The 20,006-nt window shown below is 28.9% G+C and overlaps 1 protein-coding gene across 4 annotated transcripts in view; it reads left to right on the forward strand.

Moving 5' to 3' along the window:
• The window catches only part of LOC143228668 (breast cancer anti-estrogen resistance protein 3 homolog), a 156,323-nt gene that overhangs the window by 89,136 nt on the left and 47,181 nt on the right, over window positions 1-20,006 (forward strand). For 3 of the 4 annotated variants that reach the window (XR_013015402.1, XR_013015401.1, XM_076459914.1), the window contains exon 2: window positions 15,312-15,448. Coding sequence is in view for 2 of the 4 variants with exons in the window: in XM_076459914.1 (XP_076316029.1) it covers window positions 15,337-15,448 (112 nt within the window). In the remaining 2 variants the exon portion in view is untranslated. Of the gene's footprint in view, window positions 1-12,296; window positions 12,435-15,311; window positions 15,449-20,006 lie in introns of those variants that run through there. The other variant, XM_076459915.1, reaches the window with a different exon arrangement.

Raw genomic sequence — 20,006 nt, forward strand, 5'->3', positions numbered from 1 at the left:
TATTATATCTTCAAGCCTGCTACTAGATACTCATATATTATATCTTCAAGCCTGCTACTAGATACTCATATATTATATCTTCAAGCCTGCTACTAGATACTCATATATTATATCTTCAAGCCTGCTACTAGATACTCATATATTATATCTTCAAGCCTGCTACTAGATACTCATATATTATATCTTCAAGCCTGCTACTAGATACTCATATATTATATCTTCAAGCCTGCTACTAGATACTCATATATTATATCTTCAAGCCTGCTACTAGATACATATATTATATCTTCAAGCCCTGCTGAGATACTCATATATTATATCTTCAAGCCTGCTACTAGATACTCTATATTATATCTTCAAGCCTGCTACTAGATACTCATATATTATATCTTCAAGCCTGCTACTAGATACTCATATATTATATCTTCAAGCCTGCTACTAGATACTCTATATTATATCTTCAAGCCTGCTACTAGATACTCATATATTATATCTTCAAGCCTGCTACTAGGTACTTATATATTATATCATCAAGCCTGCTACTAGATACTCATATATTATATTTTCAAGCCTGCTACTAGATACTCATATATTATATCTTCAAGCCTGCTACTAGATACTCATATATTATATCTTCAAGCCTGCTACTAGATACTCTATAAAAGTAAACATATATTATATCTTCAAGCCTGCTACTAGATACTCATGTATTATATCTTCAAGCCTGCTACTAGATACTCTATAAAAGTAAACATATATTATATCTTCAAGCCTGCTACTAGATACTCATATATTATATCTTCAAGCCTGCTACTAGATACTCATATATTATATCTTCAAGCCTGCTACTAGATACTCATATATTATATCTTCAAGCCTGCTACTAGATACTCATATATTATATCTTCAAGCCTGCTACTAGATACTCATATATTATATCTTCAAGCCTGCTACTAGATACTCATGTATTATATCTTCACGCCTGCTACTAAATACACATATATCTTCAAGCCTGCTACTAGATACTCTATATTATATCTTCAAGCCTGCTACTAGATACTCATATATTATATTTTCAAACCTTCTACTAAATACTCATATATTATATCTTCAAGCCTGCTACTAGATACTCATATATTATATCTTCAAGCCTGCTACTAGATACTCTATATTATATCTTCAAGCCTGCTACTAGATACTCATATATTATATCTTCAAGCCTGCTACTAGATACTCATATATTATATCTTCAAGCCTGCTACTAGATACTCATATATTATATCTTCAAGCCTGCTACTAGATACTCATGTATTATATCTTCAAGCCTGCTACTAGATACTCTATATTATATCTTCAAGCCTGCTACTAGATACTCATATATTATATCTTCAAGCCTGCTACTAGATACTCATATATTATATCTTCAAGCCTGCTACTAGATACTCATATATTATATCTTCAAGCCTGCTACTAGATACTCATATATTATATCTTCAAGCCTGCTACTAGATACTCATATATTATATCTTCAAGCCTGCTACTAGATACTCATATATTATATCTTCAAGCCTGCTACTAGATCTCATATATTATATCTTCAAGCCTGCTACTAGATACTCTATATTATATCTTCAAGCCTGCTACTAGATACTCATATATTATATCTTCAAGCCTGCTACTAGATACTCATATATTATATCTTCAAGCCTGCTACTAGATACTCATATATTATATCTTCAAGCCTGCTACTAGATACTCATATATTATATCTTCAAGCCTGCTACTAGATATTCATATATTATATCTTCAAGCCTGCTACTAGATACTCATATATTATATCTTCAAGCCTGCTACTAGATACTCATATATTATATCTTCAAGCCTGCTACTAGATATACTCATATATTATATCTTCAAGGCTGCTACTAGATACTCATATATTACATCTTCAAGCCTGCTACTAGATACTCATATATTATATCTTCAAGCCTGCTACTAGATACTCATATATTATATCTTCAAGCCTGCTACTAGATACTCATGTATTATATCTTCAAGCCTGCTACTAGATACTCTATATTATATCTTCAAGCCTGCTATCAGATACTCTATATTATCTCTTCAAGCCTGCTACTAGATACTCATATATTATATCTTCAAGCCTGCTACTAGATACTCATATATTATATCTTCAAGCCTGCTACTAGATACTCATATATTATATCTTCAAGCCTGCTACTAGATACTCATATATTATATCTTCAACCCTGCTACTAGCTACTCATATATTATATCTTCAAGCCTGCTACTAGATATTCATATATTATATCTTCAAGCCTGCTACTAGATACTCATATATTATATTTTCAAGCCTCTTACTAGATACTCAGATATTATATCTTCAAGCTTGCTACCAGATACTCATATATTATATCTTCAAGCCTGCTACTAGATACTCATATATTATATCTTCAAGCCTGCTACTAGATACTCATATATTATATCTTCAAGCCTGCTACTAGATACTCATATATTATATCTTCAAGCCTGCTACTAGATACTCATATATTATATCTTCAAGCCTGCTACTAGATACTCATATATTATATCTTCAAGCCTGCTACTAGATACTCATATATTATATCTTCAAGCCTGCTACTAGATACTCTATATTATATCTTCAAGCCTGCTACTAGATACTCATATATTATATCTTCAAGCCTGCTACTAGATACTCATATATTATATCTTCAAGCCTGCTACTAGATACTCATATATTATATCTTCAAGCCTGCTACTAGATACTCATATATTATATCTTCAAGCCTGCTACTAGATACTCTATAAAAGTAAACATATATTATATCTTCAAGCCTGCTACTAGATACTCATGTATTATATCTTCAAGCCTGCTACTAGATACTCTATAAAAGAAAACATATATTATATCTTCAAACCTGCTACTAGATACTCATATATTATATCTTCAAGCCTGCTACTAGATACTCATATATTATATCTTCAAGCCTGCTACTAGATACTCATATATATTATATCTTCAAGCCTGCTACTGGATACTCATATATTATATCTTCAAGCCTGCTACTAGATACTCATACATTATATCTTCAAGCCTGCTACTAGATACTCATATATTATATATCTTCAAGCCTGCTACTAGATACTCATATATTATATCTTCAAGCCTGCTACTAGATACTCATATATTATATCTTCAAGCCTGCTACTAGAAACTCATATATATTGTATCTTCAAGCCTGCTACTAGATACTCATATATTATATCTTCAAGCCTGCTACTAGATACTCATATATTATATCTTCAAGCCTGCTACTAGATACTCATATATTATATCTTCAAGCCTGCTACTAGATACTCATATATTATATCTTCAAGCCTGCTACTAGATACTCATATATTATATCTTCAAGCCTGCTACTAGATACTCATATATTATATCTTCAAGCCTGCTACTAGATACTCATATATTATATCTTCAAGCCTGCTACTAGATACTCATATATTATATCTTCAAGCCTGCTACTAGATACTCATATATTATATCTTCAAGCCTGCTACTAGATACTCATATATTATATCTTCAAGCCTGCTACTAGATACTCATATATTATATCTTCAAGCCTGCTACTAGATACTCATATATTATATCTTCAAGCCTGCTACTAGATACTCATATATTATATCTTCAAGCCTGCTACTAGGATACTCATATATTATATCTTCAAGCCTGCTACTAGATACTCATATATTATATCTTCAAGCCTGCTACTAGATACTCATATATTATATCTTCAAGCCTGCTACTAGATACTCATATATTATATCTTCAAGCCTGCTACTAGATACTCATATATTATATCTTCAAGCCTGCTACTAGATACTCATATATTATATCTTCAAGCCTGCTACTAGATACTCATATATTATATCTTCAAGCCTGCTACTAGAGCTCTATATTATATCTTCAAGCCTGCTACTAGATACTCATATATTATATCTTCAAGCCTGCTACTAGATACTCATATATTATATCTTCAAGCCTGCTACTAGAAATACTCATATATTATATCTTCAAGCCTGCTACTAGATACTCATATATTATATCTTCAAGCCTGCTACTAGATACTCATATATTATATCTTCAAGCCTGCTACTAGAATACTCATATATTATATCTTCAAGCCTGCTACTAGATACTCATATATTATATCTTCAAGCCTGCTACTAGATACTCATATATTATATCTTCAAGCCTGCTACTAGATACTCATATATATTATATCTTCAAGCCTGCTACTAGATACTCATATATTATATCTTCAAGCCTGCTACTAGATACTCATATATATATATCTTCAAGCCTGCTACTAGATACTCATATATTATATCTTCAAGCCTGCTACTAGATACTCATATATTATATCTTCAAGCCTGCTACTAGATACTCATATATTATATCTTCAAGCCTGCTACTAGATACTCATATATTATATCTTCAAGCCTGCTACTAGATACTCATATATTATATCTTCAAGCCTGCTACTAGATACTCATATATTATATCTTCAAGCCTGCTACTAGATACTCATATATTATATCTTCAAGCCTGCTAGTAATACTCATATATTATATCTTCAAGCCTGCTACTAGATACTCATATATTATATCTTCAAGCCTGCTACTAGATACTCATATATTATATCTTCAAGCCTGCTACTAGATACTCATATATTATATCTTCAAGCCTGCTACTAGATACTCATATATTATATCTTCAAGCCTGCTACTAGATACTCATATATTATATCTTCAAGCCTGCTACTAGATACTCATATATTATATCTTCAAGCCTGCTACTAGATACTCATATATTATATCTTCAAGCCTGCTACTAGATACTCATATATTATATCTTCAAGCCTGCTACTAGATACTCATATATTATATCTTCAAGCCTGCTACTAGATACTCATATATTATATCTTCAAGCCTGCTACTAGATACTCTATATTATATCTTCAAGCCTGCTACTATATACTCTATATAAAAGTAAACATATATTATATCTTCAAGCCTGCTACTAGATACTCATATATTATATCTTCAAGCCTGCTACTAGATACTCATATATTATATCTTCAAGCCTGCTACTAGATACTCATATATTATATCTTCAAGCCTGCTACTAGATACTCATATATTATATCTTCAAGCCTGCTACTAGATACTCATATATTATATCTTCAAGCCTGCTACTAGATACTCATATATTATATTTTCAAGCCTGCTACTAGATACTCATATATTATATCTTCAAGCCTGCTACTAGATACTCATATATTATATCTTGAAGCCTGCTACTAGATACTCTATAAAAGTAAACATATATTATATCTTCAAGCCTGCTACTAGATACTCTATAAAAGTAAACATATATTATATCTTCAAGCCTGCTACTAGATACTCATGTATTATATCTTCAAGCCTGCTACTAGATACTCTATATTATATCTTCAAGCCTGCTACCAGATACTCTATATTATCTCTTCAAGCCTGCTACTAGATACTCATATATTATATCTTCAAGCCTGCTACTAGATACTCATATATTATATCTTCAAACCTGCTGAGATACTCATATATTATATCTTCAAGCCTGCTACTAGATACTCTACATTATATCTTGAAGCCTGCTACTAGGTACTCATATATTATATCTTCAAGCCTGCTACTAGATACTCATATATTATATCTTCAAGCCTGCTACTAGATACTCTATATTATATCTTCAAGCCTGCTACTAGATACTCATATATTGTATCTTCAAGCCTGCTACTAGATACTTATATATATATATCTTCAAGCCTGCTACTAGATACTCATATATTATATTTTCAAGCCTGCTACTAGATACTCATATATTATATCTTCAAGCCTGCTACTAGATACTCATATATTATATCTTGAAGCCTGCTACTAGATACTCTATAAAAGTAAACATATATTATATCTTCAAGCCTGCTACTAGATACTCATATATTATATCTTCAAGCCTGCTACTAGATACTCTATAAAAGTAAACATATATTATATCTTCAAGCCTGCTACTAGATACTCATATATTATATCTTCAAGCCTGCTACTAGATACTCATATATTATATCTTCAAGCCTGCTACTAGATACTCATATATTATATCTTCAAGCCTGCTACTAGATACTCATATATTATATCTTCAAGCCTGCTACTAGATACTCATATATTATATCTTCAAGCCTGCTACTAGATACTCATGTATTATATCTTCAAGCCTGCTACTAGATACTCATATATATATCTTCAAGCCTGCTACTAGATACTCATATATTATATCTTCAAGCCTGCTACTAGATACTCATATATTATATCTTCAAGCCTGCTACTAGATACTCATATATTATATCTTCAAGCCTGCTACTAGATACTCATATATTATATCTTCAAGCCTGCTACTAGATACTCTATATTATATCTTCAGCCTGCTACTAGATACTCATATATTATATCTTCAAGCCTGCTACTAGATACTCATATATTATATCTTCAAGCCTGCTACTAGATACTCATATATTATATCTTCAAGCCTGCTACTAGATACTCATATATTATATCTTCAAGCCTGCTACTAGATACTCATATATTATATCTTCAAGCCTGCTACTAGATACTCATATATTATATCTTCAAGCCTGCTACTAGATACTCATATATTATATCTTCAAGCCTGCTACTAGATACTCATATATTATATCTTCAAGCCTGCTACTAGATACTCATATATTATATCTTCAAGCCTGCTACTAGATACTCATATATTATATCTTCAAGCCTGCTACTAGATACTCATATATTATATCTTCAAGCCTGCTACTAGATACTCATATATTATATCTTCAAGCCTGCTACTAGATACTCATATATTATATCTTCAAGCCTGCTACTAGATACTCATATATTATATCTTCAAGCCTGCTACTAGATACTCATATATTATATCTTCAAGCCTGCTACTAGATACTCATATATTATATCTTCAAGCCTGCTACTAGATACTCATATATTATATCTTCAAGCCTGCTACTAGATGCTACTAGATACTCATATATTATATCTTCAAGCCTGCTACTAGATACTCATATATTATATCTTCAAGCCTGCTACTAGATACTCATATATTATATCTTCAAGCCTGCTACTAGATACTCATATATTATATCTTCAAGCCTGCTACTAGATACTCATATATTATATCTTCAAGCCTGCTACTAGATACTCATATATTATATCTTCAAGCCTGCTACTAGATACTCATATATTATATCTTCAAGCCTGCTACTAGATACTCATATATTATATCTTCAAGCCTGCTACTAGATACTCATATATTATATCTTCAAGCCTGCTACTAGATACTCATATATTATATCTTCAAGCCTGCTACTAGATACTCATATATTATATCTTCAAGCCTGCTACTAGATACTCATATATTATATCTTCAAGCCTGCTACTAGATACTCATATATTATATCTTCAAGCCTGCTACTAGATACTCATATATTATATCTTCAAGCCTGCTACTAGATACTCTAGATATATATTATATCTTCAAGCCTGCTACTAGATACTCATATATTATATCTTCAAGCCTGCTACTAGATACTCTATATATATTATATCTTCAAGCCTGCTACTAGATACTCATATATTATATCTTCAAGCCTGCTACTAGATACTCATATATTATATCTTCAAGCCTGCTACTAGATACTCATATATTATATCTTCAAGCCTGCTACTAGATACTCATATATTATATCTTCAAGCCTGCTACTAGATACTCATATATTATATCTTCAAGCCTGCTACTAGATACTCATGTATTATATCTTCAAGCCTGCTACTAGATACTCTATATTATATCTTCAAGCCTGCTATTAGATACTCTATATTATATCTTCAAGCCTGCTACTAGATACTCATATATTATATCTTCAAGCCTGCTACTAGGTACTCATATATTATATCTTCAAGCCTGCTACTAGATACTCATATATTATATCTTCAAGCCTGCTACTAGATACTCATATATTATATCTTCAAGCCTGCTACTAGATACTCTATAAAAGTAAACATATATTATATCTTCAAGCCTGCTACTAGATACTCATGTATTATATCTTCAAGCCTGCTACTAGATACTCTATAAAAGAAAACATATATTATATCTTCAAACCTGCTACTAGATACTCATATATTATATCTTCAAGCCTGCTACTAGATACTCATATATTATATCTTCAAGCCTGCTACTAGATACTCATATATATTGTATTTTCAAGCCTGCTACTGGATACTCATATATTATACCTTCAAGCCTGCTACTAGATACTCATACATTATATCTTCAAGCCTGCTACTAGAAACTCATATATATTGTATCTTCAAGCCTGCTACTAGATACTCATATATTATATCTTCAAGCCTGCTACTAGATACTCATATATTATATCTTCAAGCCTGCTACTAGATACTCATATATTATATCTTCAAGCCTGCTACTAGATACTCATATATTATATCTTGAAACCTGCTACTAGATACTCATATATTATATCTTCAAGCCTGCTACTAGATACTCATATATTGTATTTTCAAGCCTGCTACTAGATACTCATATATTATATCTTCAAGCCTGCTACTAGATACTCATATATTATATCTTGAAGCCTGCTACTAGATACTCTATAAAAGTAAACATATATTATATCTTCAAGCCTGCTACTAGATACTCATATATTATATCTTCAAGCCTGCTACTAGATACTCATATATTATATCTTCAAGCCTGCTACTAGATACTCATATATTATATCTTCAAGCCTGCTACTAGATACTCTATATTATATCTTCAAGCCTGCTACTAGGTACTCATATATTATATCTTCAAGCCTGCTACTAGATATTCATATATTATATCTTCAAGCCTGCTACTAGATACTCATATATTATATCTTCAAGCCTGCTACTAGATACTCATATATTATATCTTCAAGCCTGCTACTAGATACTCTATATTATATCTTCAAGCCTGCTACTAGGTACTCATATATTATATCTTCAAGCCTGCTACTAGATATTCATATATTATATCTTCAAGCCTGCTACTAGATACTCATATATTATATCTTCAAGCCTGCTACTAGATACTCATATATTATATTTTCAAGCTTGCTACTAGATACTCATATATTATATCTTCAAGCCTGCTACCAGATACTCATATATTATATCTTCAAACCTGCTACTAGATATTCATATATTATATCTTCAAGCCTGCTACTAGATACTCATATATTATATCTTCAAGCCTGCTACTAGGTACTCATATATTATATCTTCAAACCTGCTACTAGATACTCATATATTATATCTTCAAACCTGCTACTAGATACTCATGTATTATATCTTCAAGCCTGCTACTAGATACTCTATATTATATCTTCAAGCCTGCTACTAGATACTTTATATTATATCTTCAAGCCTGCTACTAGATACTCATATATTATATCTTCAAGCCTGCTACTAGATACTCATATATTATATCTTCAAGCCTGCTACTAGAAACTCATATATATTGTATTTTCAAGCCTGCTACTGGATACTCATATATTATACCTTCAAGCCTGCTACTAGATACTCATACATTATATTTTCAAGCCTGCTACTAGAAACTCATATATATTGTATCTTCAAGCCTGCTACTAGATACTCATATATTATATCTTCAAGCCTGCTACTAGATACTCATATATTATATCTTCAAGCCTGCTACTAGAAACTCATATATATTGTATCTTCAAGCCTGCTACTAGATACTCATATATTATATCTTCAAGCCTGCTACTAGATACTCATATATTATATCTTCAAGCCTGCTACTAGATACTCTATAAAAGTAAACATATATTATATCTTCAAGCCTGCTACTAGATACTCATATATTGTATTTTCAAGCCTGCTACTAGATACTCATATATTATATCTTCAAGCCTGCTACTAGATACTCATATATTATATCTTCAAGCCTGCTACTAGATACTCATATATTATATCTTGAAACCTGCTACTAGATATTCATATATTATATCTTCAAGCCTGCTACTAGATACTCATATATTATATCTTCAAGCCTGCTTCTAGATACTCATGTATTATATCTTCAAGCCTGCTACTAGATACTCATATATTATATCTTGAAGCCTGCTACTAGATACTCTATAAAAGTAAACATATATTATATCTTCAAGCCTGCTACTAGATACTCATATATTATATCTTCAAGCCTGCTACTAGATACTCATATATTATATCTTCAAGCCTGCTACTAGATACTCATATATTATATCTTCAAGCCTGCTACTAGATATTCATATATTATATCTTCAAGCCTGCCACTAGATACTCATATATTATATCTTCAAGGCTGCTACTAGATACTCATATATTATATCTTCAAGCCTGCTACTAGATACTCTATATTATATCTTCAAGCCTGCTACTAGGTACTCATATATTATATCTTCAAGCCTGCTACTAGATACTCATATATTATATCTTCAAGCCTGCTACTAGATACTCATATATTATATCTTCAAGCCTGCTACTAGATATTCATATATTATATCTTCAAGCCTGCTACTAGATACTTTATATTATATCTTCAAGCCTGCTACTATATACTCTATAAAAGTAAACATATATTATATCTTCAAGCCTGCTACTAGATACTCATATATTATATCTTCAAGGCTGCTACTAGATACTCATATATTATATCTTCAAGCCTGCTACTAGATACTCTATATTATATCTTCAAGCCTGCTACTAGATACTCATATATTATATCTTCAAGCCTGCTACTAGATACTCATATATTATATCTTCAAGCCTGCCACTAGATACTCATATATTATATCTTCAAGCCTGCTACTAGATATTCATATATTATATCTTCAAGCCTGCTACTAGATACTCTATATTATATCTTCAAGCCTGCTACTATATACTCTATAAAAGTAAACATATATTATATCTTCAAGCCTGCTACTAGATACTCTATAAAAGTAAACATATATTATATCTTCAAGCCTGCTACTAGATACTCTATAAAAGTAAACAAACTAGACTATAAATACCGTTTTCATTATTTATCAAGCTACAAATCCCTATTTTTATTCTGTACTTATTAATTTTAGTGGAGTGAAAATAAAGATTGGTAGCTCCAGACACTGATATAAACACTATTTACAGCCTAGTTTGTTTACTTTCCAAAGTCCCTTGTTTTTATTATCTTTTCGTTTCGATTTAACATTTTCTGTACTTTTTTGACGATCCCTATTCTCCTTTTTAATTACCTTTTTTCTTAAGTTTCTGTGTCCATTTATGGAGAATAAAGTTGGAGTTACGTAGATGTAGATAATGTAACATCAGTTGAATGTTACTTGTCTTTCAATAGTTCACTGCTACATTGGCTGTTTTTCCACCAAACCATAATTTACAGAGCCACGTGATTTTGTTTCTCGGAATTCGTTTAAACGCGCTTTTAACAAACGAAATAGAGAAATCATGGAGAATACTGCTATGGTAATCGTCTACTGTGGGAAAACTCGCTGTAATAGACCCAGAAAACCACGTCGTGGAAGTAAAGTACAACTGAAAGCTGCGAAGTAACGAATCCTTATCGTGACAGTTTGCAATTAATGTGTTATAAGTATCACAAATTATCTTTAATTACTGTACGTTAATAAAACAAGGAAATGAAGGCGCTTGAATTATGTTCACAAGTCACGAGGTGTTTCCACTCTACGTTCACAAGTAACTAGGTGTTTCCACTCTACGTTCACAAGTAACTAGGTGTTTCCACTCTACGTTCACAAGTAACTAGGTGTTTCCACTCTACGTTCACAAGTAACTCGGTGTTTCCACTCTACGTTCACAAGTCACGAGGTGTTTCCACTCTACGTTCACAAGTAACTAGGTGTTTCCACTCTACGTTCACAAGTAACTAGGTGTTTCCACTCTACGTTCACAAGTAACTCGGTGTTTCCACTCTACGTTCACAAGCCACGAGGTGTTTCCACTCTACGTTCACAAGTAACTAGGTGTTTCCACTCTACGTTCACAAGTAACTAGGTGTTTCCACTCTACGTTCACAAGTCACGAGGTGTTTCCACTCTACGTTCACAAGTAACTAGGTGTTTCCACTCTACGTTCACAAGTCACGAGGTGTTTCCTCTCTACGTTCAGAAGTCACGAGGTGTTTCCACTCTACAATTTGTTCAATACTAAAAGTGAGTTCAATCCAGAAAGTCCCAAAAACGGTGGTATTTAGATGTATTTTTTCAATAGAGCTTCGAGAAAAGTCATTTTGAGTTGTTTGATAAATTTGTATAAGCAATAAGCATCCTCAAGTCTCCAGACAAGTTAGCACTAACGTCCACCTGCTGGTCGTTACATATTAATAAAACCAAATTCTTGGTGTCATTAACTACGCAACCGCCAACCTTTTATACTTTCGCTATCAACTTGTTATGTTTAGGTTTCAACTGAGATACGAATGATTTCACCTGCGATTCATCACGATAGTCAGAAGTACGGTAAGCAGAGAGGAACACTTTGAAAGCAGCTACAGACATAATATTGCACTAGACTTGCTGCACAATATCTATTAAGGTGTTTCCAACCCGTTACTGAATTCATTTGTGTGTCTTTTGGAGACTTCTATATTCTGGTACTTGTAATGCGCTGACACATCTCAGTCGTCTTGAAATTGTAGCCCCAACAACGAAAGAATGTTCGAGCCAATGTGTGTTTGCGTGTTTTCTTGTAACAAAGCCACATCGGGCTATCTGACCGAGAGGAATCGAACCCTGATTTTAGCGTTGTAAATCCGTAGACTTACCGCTGTACCAGCAGGGTACCGTTCGAGCCAATAAAAACATACACAAATTTAAGTTAAAACAAGGAAAACCGGATTGGGTAGTTGTTTTGTTCGTCACTGTTTCAACAAATATATTCCCAACTGTTTTTCTACCAACTTTTTCGAAATTCTTCATTAATTATTTATTAGATTTTTACATTATCTTTATTAAATATTACATTATCTTTATTAGATATTATATTATACTTATGACGTGTACTGTCCACTATTAAATATGTAAAACTAATCATAAGTTTGTACCTGAAGAGGAAGTTTTGAAATTTGATATATAATTATAAGAAATGTTCAAATTTAGAGAGACTTGACTTCACAAAAACAAGTGTGTAAACCTTAGTGGTAAGCACGACTACAGTCTAAATATTAATAGCTTATTACAAGAGATGGTTGTGTAGCGAGAGATGTGTATAACAGAAAGAGAGATTAATGAAGTTCCTGTAACGACTTGATATACGCTTATAATGATTTAAAACTTGTGTTTCAAACCAGTTGGTTATTCTTAATAATTTAATAGTTGTGTTTCAAACCAGTTGGTTATTCTTAACGATTTAAAACTTGTGTTTCAAACCAGTTGGTTATTCCTAATGATTTAATAGTTGTGTTTCACACCAGTTGGTTATTCTTAATGATTTAAAACTTGTGTTTCAAACCAGTTGGTTATTCCTAATGATTTAATAGTTGTATTTCAACCCAGTTGGTTATTCATAATGATTTAAAAGTTGTGTTTCAAACCAGTTGGTTATTCTTAATGATTTAATAGTTGTGTTTCAAACACTTGGTTATTCATAATGATTTAAAACTTGTGTTTCAAACCAGTTGGTTATTCCTAATGATTTAATAGTTGTGTTTCAAACCAGTTGGTTATTCCTAATGATTTAATAGTTGCGTTTCAAACCAGTAGGTTATTCCCAATGATTTAATAGTTGTGTTTCAAACACTTGGCTATTCATAATGATTTAATAGTTGTGTTTCAAACCAGTTGGTTATTCCTAATGATTTAATAGTTGTGTTTCAAACACTTGGTTATTCATAATGATTTAAAACTTGTGTTTCAAACTAGTTGGTTATTCCTAATGATTTAATAGTTGTGTTTCAAACCAGTTGGTTATTCTTAATGATTTAATAGTTGTGTTTCAAACACTTGGTTATTCATAATGATTTAAAAGTTGTGTTTCAAACCAGTTGGTTATTCCTAATGATTTAATAGTTGTGTTTCAAACCAGTTGGTTATTTTTAATGATTTAATAGTTGTGTTTCAAACACTTGTTTATTCATAATGATTTAATAGTTGTGTTTCAAACCAGTTGGTTATTCCTAATGATTTAATAGTTGTGTTTCAAACACTTGGTTATTCATAATGATTTAAAACTTGTGTTTCAAACCAGTTGGTTATTCCTAATGATTTAATAGTTGTGTTTCAAACCAGTTGGTTATTCTTAATGAATTAATAGTTGTGTTTCAAACACTTGGTTATTCATAATGATTTAATAGTTGTGTTTCAAACCAGTTGGTTATTCCTAATGATTTAATAGTTGTGTTTCAAACACTTGGTTATTCATAATGATTTAAAAGTTGTGTTTCAAACCAGTTGGTTATTCTTAATGATTTAATAGTTGTGTTTCAAACACTTGGTTATTCATAATGATTTAAAAGTTGTGTTTCAAACCAGTTTGTTATTCCTAATGATTTAATAGTTGTCTTTCAAACCAGTTGGTTATTCCTAATGATTTAATAGTTGTGTTTCAAACCAGTTGGTTATTCCTAATGATTTAAAAGTTGTGTTTCAAACCAGTTGGTTATTCCTAATGATTTAATAGTTGTGTTTCAAACTAGTTGGTTATTCCTAATGATTTAATAGTTGTGTTTCAAATCAGTTGGTTATTCCTAATGATTTAATAGTTGTGTTTCAAACCAGTTGGTTATTCCTAATGATTTAATAGTTGTGTTTCAAACCAGTTGGTTATTCCTAATGATTTAATAGTTGTGTTTCAAACCAGTTGGTTATTCCTAATCATTTATAATTGTGTTTCAAACCAGTTGGTTATTCTTAATGATTTAATAGTTGTGTTTCTAACACTTGGTTATTCCTAACTAAATATGGAATTATTATGGGCTTTTTGTGTTGTTGTTTCTCTTTTTTATCCAAAAAATGTTAAATTTCATAGTTACGTTGTTTGTTATTAAAATTCTAGAAACCTTTACAGTGCCCTCTGTTGTCTCATTCTATTAGGAAAGAATAAACTTCCTGATAATCAATGGCTAAAAGGGCGGAGAAGCTATGGATTATTCACTCACAATCCCCAGTTGTCCTTTGTCTGTTTTATTGGCAAGGTGGACACAAACAACCCGAAAATAAAGACTTTCAGTGTAAGCACCATTACTTCTGTTTCATGTTCATACATACAGAAAAATAAAGCAGTAAAAGGAACAGCAATGATCTATCATCACCAAAATGATTTGTGATTCTGTTAAAATCACTTTTTTCACTTCCTTAATATGCTTCGTTTCACATAATAAAATGTCTCTTAATTTCATAGTTAATATAGAATTGTTAGTCATTTCATTGTTAATATAGCATTGTTAGTCATTTCATTGTTAATATAGAATTGTTTGTCATTTCATTGTTAATATTGAATTATTACTTATTTAATTGTTAATATAGAATTGTTAGTCATTTCATTCTTAATATAGAATTGTTAGTCATTTCACTGTTAATATAGAATTATTACTCATTTCATTGTTAATGTAGAATTGTTAGTCATTTCAATGTCAATATAGAATTGTTACTCATTTCATTGTTAATATAGAATTGTTACTCATTTCATTCTTAATATAGAATTATTACTCATTTCATTGTTAATATAGAATTGTCAGTCATTTCCTTGTTAATATAAAATTGTCAGTCATTTCCTTGTTAACATAGAATAGTTTCTCATTTCATTGTTAATGTAGAATTGTTAATCATTTCATTCTTAATGTAGAATTCTTAGACATTTCATTGTTAATATAGAAATGTTTGTCATTTCATTATTAATATAGAATTGTTAGTCATTTCATTGTTAATATAGAATTGTTACTCATTTCATTCTTAATATAGAATTATTACTCATTTCATTGTTAATATAGAATTGTTACTCATTTCATTGTTAATATAGAAGTGTTAGTGATTTTATTGTTAATATACAATTGTTACTCATTTCATTGTTAATATAGAATTATTACTCATTTTATTGTTAATATAGAATAGTTTTTATTTCATTGTTAATATAGAATTATTATTCATTTCATTGTTAATGTAGAATTGTCAGTCATTTCCTTGTTAATATAAAATTGTCAGTCATTTCCTTGTTAACATAGAATAGTTTCTCATTTCATTGTTAATGTAGAATTGTTAATCATTTCATTATTAATGTAGTTACATTTCATTGTTAATATAGAAATGTTTGTCATTTCATTATTAATATAGAATTGTTAGTCATTTCATTGTTAATATAGAATTGTTACTCATTTCATTCTTAATATAGAATTATTACTCATTTCATTGTTAATATAGAATTGTTACTCATTTCATTATTAATATAGAATTATTACTCATTTCATTGTTAATATAGAATTGTTACTCATTTCATTGTTAATATAGAAGTGTTAGTGATTTTATTGTTAATATACAATTGTTACTCATTTCATTGTTAATATAGAATTATTACTCATTTTATTGTTAATATAGAATTATTACTCATTTCATTGTTTAATATAGAATTGTTACTCATTTTATTGTTGATATAAAATTGTTACTTATTTCATTCTTAATATAGAATTATTATTCATTTCATTGTTAATGTAGAATTGTTAGTCATTTCATTGTTAATGTAGAATTATTACTTATTTCATTGTTAATATAGATTTATTAGTCATTTCATTCTTATTATAGAATTATTACTCATTTCATTGTTAATATAGAATTGTTACTCATTTCATTGTTAATATAGAATTACTAGTCATTTCATTGTTAATAAAAAATTGTTACTCATTTTATTGTTAATATAAAATTGTTACTCATTTCATTGTTAATATACAATTATTACTCATTTTATTGTTAATATAGAATTGTTAGTCATTTCATTTTTAATATAGAATTGATACTCATTTCATTGTTAATATAGAATTGTTACTTATATCATTGTTAATATAGAATTGTTAGTCATTTCATTGTTAATATAGAATTGTTAGTCATTTGAATGTTAATATAGAATTGTTACTCATTTCATTGTTAATATAGAATTGTTACTCATTTCATTCTTAATATAGAATTATTACTCATTTCATTGTTAATATAGAATTATTACCCATTTCATTGTTAATATAGAATTTTTACTCATTTTATTGTTAATATAGAATTGTTACTTATTTCATTCTTAATATAGAATTATTATTCATTTCATTGTTAATGTAGAATTGTTAGTCATTTCATTCTTAATGTAGAATTGTTAGTCATTTCATTGTTAATATAGAATTGTCAGTCATTTCCTTGTTAATATAAAATTGTCAGTCATTTCCTTGTTAACATAGAATAGTTTCTCATTTCATTGTTAATGTAGAATTGTTAATCATTTCATTCTTAATGTAGAATTCTTAGACATTTCATTGTTAATATAGAAATGTTTGTCATTTCATTATTAATATAGAATTGTTAGTCATTTCATTGTTAATATAGAATTGTTACTCATTTCATTCTTAATATAGAATTATTACTCATTTCATTGTTAATATAGAATTGTTACTCATTTCATTATTAATATAGAATTATTACTCATTTCATTGTTAATATAGAATTGTTACTCATTTCATTGTTAATATAGAAGTGTTAGTGATTTTATTGTTAATATACAATTGTTACTCATTTCATTGTTAATATAGAATTATTACTCATTTTATTGTTAATATAGAATTATTACTCATTTCATTGTTTAATATAGAATTGTTACTCATTTTATTGTTGATATAAAATTGTTACTTATTTCATTCTTAATATAGAATTATTATTCATTTCATTGTTAATGTAGAATTGTTAGTCATTTCATTGTTAATGTAGAATTATTACTTATTTCATTGTTAATATAGATTTATTAGTCATTTCATTCTTATTATAGAATTATTACTCATTTCATTGTTAATATAGAATTGTTACTCATTTCATTGTTAATATAGAATTACTAGTCATTTCATTGTTAATAAAAAATTGTTACTCATTTTATTGTTAATATAAAATTGTTACTCATTTCATTGTTAATATACAATTATTACTCATTTTATTGTTAATATAGAATTGTTAGTCATTTCATTTTTAATATAGAATTGATACTCATTTCATTGTTAATATAGAATTGTTACTTATATCATTGTTAATATAGAATTGTTAGTCATTTCATTGTTAATATAGAATTGTTAGTCATTTGAATGTTAATATAGAATTGTTACTCATTTCATTGTTAATATAGAATTGTTACTCATTTCATTCTTAATATAGAATTATTACTCATTTCATTGTTAATATAGAATTATTACTCATTTCATTGTTAATATAGAATTTTTACTCATTTTATTGTTAATATAGAATTGTTACTTATTTCATTCTTAATATAGAATTATTATTCATTTCATTGTTAATGTAGAATTGTTAGTCATTTCATTCTTAATGTAGAATTATTACTTATTTCATTGTTAATATAGATTTATTAGTCATTTCATTCTTATTATAGAATTATTACTCATTTCATTGTTAATATAGAATTGTTACTCATTTCATTGTTAATATAGAATTGATAGTCATTTCATTGTTAATAAAAAATTATTACTCATTTTATTGTTAATATAAAATTGTTACTCATTTCATTGTCAATATACAATTATTACTCATTTTATTGTTAATATAGAATTGTTAGTCATTTCATTGTTAATATAGAATTGTTACTTATATCATTGTTAATATAGAATTGTTAGTCATTTCATTGTTAATATAGAATTGTTAGTCATTTCAATGTTAATATAGAATTGTTACTCATTTCATTGTTAATATAGAATTGTTAGTGATTTCAATGTCAATATAGAATCGTTACTCATTTCCTTGTTAATATGGAATTGTTAGTCATTTCATTGTTAATATAGAATTGTTACTCATTTCATTTTTAATATTGAATTGTTACTTATTTCATTCTTAATATATAATTGTTAGTCATTTCATTGTTAACATAGAATCGTTATTCATTTTATTGTTAATATAGAATTGTTACTTATTTCATTCTTAATATAGAATTATTACTCATTTCATTGATAATATAGAATTGTTAGTCATTTTATTGTTAATATTGAATTGTTAGTCATTTCATTGTTAATATAGAATTATTTCTCATTTCATTGTTAATATAGAAATGTTAGTCATTTTGTTGTTAATATAGAATTATTACTCATTTCATTGTTAATATAGAATTGTTACTCATTTCATTGTTAATATAGAAGTGTTACTCATTTCATTGTTAATATAGAATTATTTCTCATTTCATTGTTAATATAAAATTGTTAGTCATTTCATTGTTAATATGGAATTGTTACTCATTTCATTGTTAATATAGAATTGTTACAAATTTCATTGTTAATACAGATTTGTTATCCATATCATTGTTAATATAGAATTGTTAGTCATTTCATTGTTAATGTAGAATTGTTAGTCATTTCAATGTCAATATAGAATTGCTACTCATTTCATTCTTAATATAGAATTATTACTCATTTCATTGTTAATATAGAATTGTCAGTCAATTCTTTGTTAATATAGAATAGTTTCTCATTTCATTGTTAATGTAGAATTGTTAGTCATTTCATTGTTAATGTAGAATTCTTAGACATTTCATTGTTAATATAGAAATGT

Source organism: Tachypleus tridentatus, chromosome 10 (genome assembly GCF_004210375.1).
Source record: "Tachypleus tridentatus isolate NWPU-2018 chromosome 10, ASM421037v1, whole genome shotgun sequence".
Classification (NCBI taxonomy): domain Eukaryota; kingdom Metazoa; phylum Arthropoda; class Merostomata; order Xiphosura; family Limulidae; genus Tachypleus; species Tachypleus tridentatus.